This window comes from Capricornis sumatraensis, chromosome 22 (assembly GCF_032405125.1).
Source record: "Capricornis sumatraensis isolate serow.1 chromosome 22, serow.2, whole genome shotgun sequence".
Taxonomy (NCBI): domain Eukaryota; kingdom Metazoa; phylum Chordata; class Mammalia; order Artiodactyla; family Bovidae; genus Capricornis; species Capricornis sumatraensis.
The window spans coordinates 47,527,209-47,535,184 of record NC_091090.1 but is presented as its reverse complement, the minus strand read 5'-3'; the positions used below and the strand labels follow the sequence as shown (position 1 = coordinate 47,535,184).

At 46.2% G+C, this 7,976-nt stretch overlaps 1 protein-coding gene across 1 annotated transcript; it reads left to right on the top strand.

The window, feature by feature from the left end:
* The first annotated feature begins 360 nt into the window (after positions 1–360).
* On the top strand, positions 361–5,913 carry EDN1 (endothelin 1). The gene is made up of 5 exons (XM_068961083.1): positions 361–424; positions 1,989–2,157; positions 3,469–3,627; positions 3,780–3,893; positions 5,811–5,913. The coding sequence occupies exons 1-5, from the start codon at positions 361–363 to the stop codon at positions 5,911–5,913; spliced, it is 609 nt and encodes a 202-aa protein (XP_068817184.1).
* Positions 5,914–7,976: the final 2,063 nt, after the last annotated feature.

Here is a 7,976-nt window from a genome sequence, read left to right as displayed (position 1 = left end):
TTTACCCCCACTCTATAGGGGTTCAATATAAAAAGCCGGCCGAGAGCTGTCCAGGTCAGACGCGCTCCTGCCTCCGCGCTGGGACCGGCGCCTCCAGGGTCCGCGCGCCGCCGCCGCCGCCGCGTGCGTCCTGGGACCGCTCGCTCTGCCTCTCTGCAGGGCAGAGACTTCTCTTTTTTCTCCCCGTTAAACAGCAATCAGGTCGAAGTACCATTTTGAGATCCGGAGAACCCGAAGCGCTTGGAAAGAACTGAAGCTGATTTTTTCTTTTTCCTGCACTTTTTCTTTTTTATTCCCTTCGAGTTTAGTTTGCAGGGGGAAAGATTTTGAACCCTTCCTTTAATCCGCCCCCACCCCAGAATGGATTATTTCCCCATGATGTTTGCTCTGCTGTTTGTGGCTTTCCAAGGAGCTCCAGAAGCAGGTAGGCACGGTGACTTGTAAAATCCTTGAATGCTGGTCTTTTTTCCCACCTTAATGCTTTTCTTGCTTCTGTTTCTCCCGGTGCGTTTTACGACTGCCGCTCAGAAATCAAGCGCAGGGGAGTTAGTGCTCAGAGCTGCTGAAGTTTTCTAGAGGTGGGGGGGGGGGGGGAATCCTCTGTGGAAGACCATTGCTCCTCTAGCATTAAAGTGACATGATTATTATTGCCTAGTGTGTTTCTTGGCTTTTAAAAATATGACTTAAAGACAAGATGTAATTTAGCTAAATGTGTGTCTGCAGTCTTTCTGTTCAGACAGGTAAAAGGACATATAGGTATTTATATCTTATTCAAATACTGTTTTAATAGTGTGTTAATGTGTAAAATATTCATACTTTTCAACTCAGAGCCAAGGAATTTTATTCAAATCATTCAAGCAGTTTATGCACACTGAAATCACCTGCAGAACAGTCTGGGGAAAAAAACCCTCCAGGCGGTTTCAGGGCGAAGCAGATGTTTTCTTTAAAATTTGTCATTATTGACTTTGGGTTTCTTTTGGCAGGTTTTTGGCACTCACAACAGTGTGATATCCATTTCCAGTGTTATTCACCTGTCCTGGGAGGGGAGCTAGAATAAATCTTGGCTACCGAGGGATTTAGATAGTGTGTGAGCATCTGCCCGTTTCTCTCTTTCTAGGGTCAATGCACTTTTTTTTGTCTTTTCGTGACCCCGACTGAAGAGAAAAGGATGTCAAGGGAATGAAAATCCTGGAATGTGTCTGATCATTTGAAATGTACAAAATTGGGCAGATAAGCTGCAGGGCTCACTTGTCAGTAAGAGGAGGCAAGGCTGCTGTGAGGAAGGGGGAGCTGGTAGATCCCACGCACACCCTCCTGATCCCGGGATTCAGAATCCAAAGCCCACAGAACCTTGTCTGGGTTCCGAGAGCGGCTGCTTGTTCAATCCGGGGTTCGCCTGTTCAGCTGACTTCTCTGTTTCCAATCACCTCCCCAAAGCTCTGGATTTCCACCCGAGTTCTAGAGGTGCCGCTCTTCTGAGCTACTCCCTGCCTTAGCACGAGGTGGGAAGCGGTGGGTACTGGATGGAAGGTCACCCGCCTGGGGAAGTGGCTCGGAGTCTAGGGAAGGACAGGATGACGGACAGTTTGAGGCTCTTTTGGTCATCAGCCCATGTTAAGCCACGGTAGGCTGCGCACGGTTCCGTGTAGAAGCCAAGCTAAATGTCCCATAAGCAGTGTTTCTAAGTATTTCCTTGAAGGCCGCGTCCTTTGTGGCGCTGGTAAGTCCCTTTCCAGGCGGTTGTTTCCCCTGCACGTGTTTAATCTCTCTGAAGGCAGAGAAGCCAGTGGCGACACAGGTGAAGTCATGTTAAGGAGGGAGGGAAAAAAGAAACCATCCTTTTTCCTCTGTGTTTCTTGCTGGAGGCTGGCGGTGTGCCTCATCCACTTTTCCCTGCTCTGCTGGCTCTGGCACCCAGGCCGTGGCCCGTGTGCCTCGGGACCTCGGAGCAGACACCTCCCTCTGACCTGCTGTCTCTCTCTCCCCAGCAGTCCTGGGCACCGAGCTCAGCGTGGGAGCGGAGAGTGGCGGGGAGAGGCCAGTTCCCACCATGCCCTGGAGACCCCGCAGGTCCAAGCGCTGCTCCTGCTCTTCCCTGATGGATAAAGAGTGTGTCTACTTCTGCCACCTGGACATCATCTGGGTCAACACTCCAGAGTGAGTCTCTAGAGGGCATCCTTACGCTAGGCTTTCTCCCCTCTGGCTCCACGGGAGACCGGAGCCCCAGTTTCTCTGGTTATTGTCTGGCGTGGTCTCTGAAGGTAGCACAGCTGACCACAGGAAAGTGCCTCCGTGGGCAAAACACCCCTCCAGAGGGTGTCATGCATCTCGGGGGTTGGGGGGAACATCTTTGTATTAGGCCTAGAGGTGAATGTTCTCGAATTCCCTGGGTTTGAAGAAGCCACTGCTGAGGTCATCTGTGGGTTAGTCTAACCTGTGCTTCTCATGGGAGCGTAGAGACTTGAGAGGCAGAAGTGATGACAGAGACTTACAGGCTGTCTCCCCATTTTACTTTTGGAAAAAACTAAGACCCAGATTGTTGAAGTCATTTGCAAGGTTGAGTTTGTGCGGAGCGAGACCTGGAACTTGAGTGTCTCAACTCCTTTGTCCTTGCCCTTTGGAAAAGCCAGTTTCATGACAGCAGGAGGAACACCTTGATCAGATGAGCAGTTTCTCCCCTTACTCCCTGCAAAATAATTCATTCATCAGAAAGAACTGTAAACAAAAACACACTGCAGAGTCCCGTTATAGCGAGGATGACCAAAATCCAAACAAAATCAAATCACACCAAACAAAAACCATGACAGGCCTAATATTTAGTAAGGTGATACTTCTAAGGGGAGGACTTTACTCCTTGGGTGAGAATCATAATGAACACATGGGAAATTACTGGAGAGCCTTCTGGCAAAGAGTCCTCTATAGCCACATAATAATCACCAAAATCCCCGGAGGTGTGCAGATATGGCACGAACCACGCTCCAGGTAGTGTGTTTCCTCCAGCCTCCCTGGGGGCCCCTTTTAGCATATCCATGTATCACTTGAGTTGAAAAATCAGTTTTCAAAATCATGTGAGTCATGGTTTTGCATGGAAGTCCCCCACCTCCCAAGAGCTGTTAACTAAGTAGAGAGAAAAGGAAGAAAATATGAAACAGATACCAAAGCAGAAATGTCATAGTTTTGGCCAAAAAGCAAGGCTGCTGTGTCAAGAAGAAACTGAACTGTGTCCAGAGTTGACACGGAATGTCATTGACTTAGAGAAAGTGATTTTCTCCCGGGTGGGTCCACACCCTCAGGGCCATTGATGGGCACGTGGTCCTGACTGTTACCACTTTTGACTCTAAATTTCACTACCAAATGCTGTGGCGGGCTCTCCTTCTGTCTTAATGGAAGGCGGTTGCCCCCAGAGAATTCAGCCTTTGGAGAGGATTAATTATGCTCATATCTTCTGTTTCTCTCTTTCCATAATAGGCACGTTGTTCCATATGGACTCGGAAGCCCTTCTAGGTCCAAGCGCTCCTTAAAGGACTTCTTTCCTACAAAGGCAACAGTCCACAGAAAGAGATGCCAGTGTGCTAGCCAGACAGACAAGAAATGCCAGAATTTTTGCCAAGCAGGAAAAGAGCTCAAGTGAGTAGAAACACCTTTGTTTTTGATCAGCTTTTTGGCCTCCTGACCTTCTTCCTCTCGTGATGCTCTCTTCTTGTTTTGAAGAAAGCAACAGAGACACTGAGAACAACCAGCGTTCCTGTTGCTGAAATGTCCTCCCTGTATTTTGACAGGGACCAAGACTCCATGGAGAAAGCCTGGAACAACCGAAAGAGAGGAAAAGACTGTCCTAAGCTAGGAGAGAAGTGTCTTCAGCAGCAGCTCGTGGCCGGAAGGAAAACAAGAAGGTAAGACTCTTATGAACAGCTGGTCCCCTTCACCTATAAACAGTCTCCAGTCCTTCTTACCTCCGTGGGAGAAAGGCTTACAAGCCAATATGAAGGGAAGGGAGGAAAGAGAAATCTCTGTGTTCTCTAGACTTAAAAGAGCCAAAGAATCCTTCTCAAAAGTTTTTTTGATGTAATGGAAACTAACAGCATAATAATAATAATTCCCAAGTCGGTTCAGAAACAGTGGTTTACGTAATTCAGTGTGCTGCCCTTTAGCACACACGCCACTCATCCAAACAAAAATCTGTTTAGGGATACCTCTGTCATTTGGTTACATCTAGTTTTTGCATCTCTGAGTCAATATATTTACAGCTTTCCCTGAGAAATTAAACATCATTTCAGGGAAAATTTATTTTTTTTAATCATGTATAATCAACTTCTTCAAAAACATAGCAGTTATTCAAATGGCCAGAGGGAAACTAAAGTCATTAAGTAGGGTTGGTGAGAGTTAGAACATGTCGTTTTTCAGGTTTATTTATTTACTTTTTTAATAGGGAAATGCATTCGATGGAGACTCAATGTCATTCTCAACAGCTTTCTTATTTTTTAAGCAGTCATGAGCTGGGATCTGGATTAGTAACACCCCAGGGTTGCTCTGAGGGGCTCTGTAGTGATAAACCTTCCACAACCTAAGCATCTTGAAATTCGCAAGCTGCGGGGAGGAGTCCTGCTTTCAGATCTGTCCTGTGGTCTATGATTCCCTCTCATGGTCAGAGGCATTTTTTCCTAGAAATCCAGTGGCAAGAAGTTCTAGGATCCAAGTGTTCTGAGCACAGGCCAGGAGGTCATGGACGACTTCTGAGTTGTTTACTACTGTCTGGGGCCAAGCTCAGCGCTTCCCACGTGACCTTGAAGTCTCCATGTTTATGAACTCAGGCCACTAGTGCTCCTCCAGGCTTCCCTGGTAGCTCAGCTGGTAAAGAATCCGCCTGCCATGCAGGAGACCCGGGTTCGATTCCTGGGTGGGGAAGATCCCCCGGAGAAGGGATAGGCTACCCACTCCGTATTCTTGGGCTTCCCTGGTGGTTCAGATGGTAAAGAATCCACCTGCAATGTGAGAGATCTGGGTTCATTTCCTGGGTCGGGAAGATCCCCTGGAGAAGGGCATGGCTACCCACTCCACTATTCTTGCCTGGAGAATCCCCATGGACAGAGGAGCCTGGAGGGCTACAGTCCACAGGGTCGCAAAGAGTCGGACATGACTGAGCACAGCACAGTGGTTCTCCAGACGGCAAGATTATGTAAACCACCATTTCTGAACTGACTTGGAAATTATTATTTTTTTCTATTAGTTTCCATTACATCAACTATTTTTTTTACATCAACTATTAAATCAATGTTACTGTTTTTCCCACCCAAAGAAAACATTAAGCCTGCAAAAACGATAGTTTTTAATTGCCATAAGACATTTGCTTTGGGCCCTGCCTGTAGGCCTTCTTGTTTTGAATTCCTTTTCCCCTCGAAGCCCACTTCAATTCCTTATGTGATTGAGAATTTGAAACCTTTGCTGAGTAACTGTCTCCATACAATCCCACCAGAGTTGCAACAGTGCTTGGAATAGGGCTAAAAAAAGAGAAGAAAGTATCTCTAGTCCACCTTAAAATTGTGCTTTAAAATTTCTTTAACTCCCAGCCCCTGTAGATATGACCTCATCACCCCTCTCCTTGCTCACTGAACCCTGGCTTACCCTAGGCATCAGAGGCAGTTTATTTTCATTTGAGGTCAGTAGAGAAGCACGCGGTCATGGTTGAGGGTGAAAGTTGAGGATCCAGATTTAGATTTGTTTGGGCCAGATTCTAATTTTAGATGTTTCTTTTACCCAAGAATAATTTTTTCTAAAAAAGAAATGTGTTTTCTCTTGTCTGGTTTTAATAGGTTGGAGGCCATCAGCAACAGCATCAAAACATCTTTTCGTGTTGCCAAGCTGAAAGCCCAGCTCTATAGAGATAAGAAAGTGATCTACAACCGTGCTCACTGAGGGCAGGTTTTTGGGGCCTGTCTGAAGCTCTTCATCCATGGAGAGCCCTGGGCCTGACTCTGTGCGCTGCCCACGCGGCTGGGATCAAGGCAAATGCATCCTGCCTGGTCAGACGATTTCTTGTTCCAGACTGGCAGGGAACCAGCGCCCTGGGTGCAAGCATTCCAGGAAAGGTTAAGGAGTGCCCCCAGCCAGTCTTGTCTCCATCCGAGCTGACTGTTTTCATCCGTCTCTCCTCCATGGGGGTGGCAATGGGCCCCGCAAAGAAGGCAAAGAGACCCAGTGGCCTGCAAACTGGAGGAGGCGAGGAGATTCCACTTGTGGGCGGAGTTCCCAAGAGGGTCCGAAGGGAGTGTTTGTGTCTCACTCAGGCGCCTGGCACATTTCAGGGAGAAACTCCAAAGCCCCGTGAAGATTTTTCTAAGGAATGCACAAATTGAAAACACTCGAAGGACAAACACTCGAGTAAAAATGAAAAAAAAAGACTTGTTTTTCTAATTTGTAAAATGCAAAACTGAGAGAAACTGTTACTACTGAAAATCAGAATGAGTTTCATGCATAGGAGACTACCTCATCCGTATTGCACTCTGACAAAGCATTTCCCACCTTTAATTATTGCCTCCCCAAACTCTTCCCCTGCAAAAACACCCCATCCTAATTTCTAGCCTCGTGGAAGTCTGTCTAATGCATCAATAGTAGATATAACGTTTTCATGGTCATCTACTAGCTCTGTTCCCTAAGGAAAAATGAAATGATCAGTTGAATCAGGAGTTTCCCTTACTTACCTTGATTTTTGGAAACACAATGGTATAGGGTTGTTGTGGAGAGATATTGAAGGGTAAACATTGGTGATGCTTTAAAGCAGTAAAATTATTTTCCTTTATTGGCTCATGGAAGAGGTTGGATTACATTTTGATGTACTTATATTTTTATAGATATTTATATTCAAACAGTTTATTCCTTATATTTACCATGTTAAATATATGTTTGGGCAGGCCATATTGGTCTATGTATTTTTTTAAATGTATTTCTGAATGAAATTGAAAAAATGCTTTGTTTTGCCTGTCAAGGTAATGACCTTAGAAAATAAATATTTTTTTTTCCCTACTGTACTAATTCTGCATCATCTCTGAAATTTCTGAGAGGTGAGCCACAGTGGTAAGATTCAAAAAGGGGAATGATTAAAGATGGTTTCTTGGAAAGGTGACAATCAGAAGGAAAAAGGTTCTTCGCTAACGACAAGAATTTGATTTATATCTTAAAAGTTGCTTTTAGATTGCATTTGTGAAGCTGTTCGTTGTGTCCAACTCTTTGTGACCCCATGGACTGTAGCCTACTAGGCTCTTCTGTCCATGAAATTTTCCAGGCAAGAGTACTGGGTTGCCATTGCATTTAGCTAAACACAAAACAAAAATTCAGCTTTCACACCTCTGTCTTTTCCTACATAGCCGCTCTCTGCTTCCTCGCACCTGCAGACTCTCCAGGGACTTCATCCATTAACTTGGCTTGGCCTGCTAGGATCCAGCAGTTTAGGCTGATGGTGTGGTGAGAGGTGCTTTCTCCATGTTAATAAACTAAAGGAAGTGATAGCAAGGCCACCTCCCTGAAGGTACCTAATTACACACATTCCACACCAGAGTTGCTTTGGGAAAATCGCCTGCTCAGAGCGAGTCAGGGCTCCCAGTGGCTTTTTTATTTGCTCAGATTAAGAAGCTTGTTTATTGAGGAACACCAAGTACTTTTGCTCTTTCCCGGTAGCCCAGCGCTGGACACACGCCCATGGAGGCAGAGATGCCAAATGCTGATTCTGGGCCCCTCCTGCTTCTCATTCCCTCCCTTCTCTCCACTTTGCCTTGGCTGACCTGCCAACCCAGTGGGGAGAATAGCTTTGCAGATGCTAGTTGCCCACAGAAGCCCATATGAGCTTGATCCGCTTCTGAGAATCTTCACCGCTTTTCATTAGCAGGGTCTGAAAGAATGCCCATGTTGGTGTTTGCTGTTTTAGTTGCTCAGTCGTATCCGACACTTTTGCAACCCCATGGCCTGTAGCCCATCAGGCTCCT

Bases quoted from the DNA above. Each gene is read 5' to 3' on its own strand.
- EDN1 (XM_068961083.1), top strand. From the start codon at position 361: ATGGATTATTTCCCCATGATGTTTGCTCTGCTGTTTGTGGCTTTCCAA. The intron at 425-1,988 runs GTAGGCACGGTG...CTCTCTCCCCAG, and splicing joins CCAAGGAGCTCCAGAAGCAG to CAGTCCTGGGCACCGAGCTC. The intron at 3,628-3,779 runs GTGAGTAGAAAC...GTATTTTGACAG, and splicing joins CAAGCAGGAAAAGAGCTCAA to GGACCAAGACTCCATGGAGA.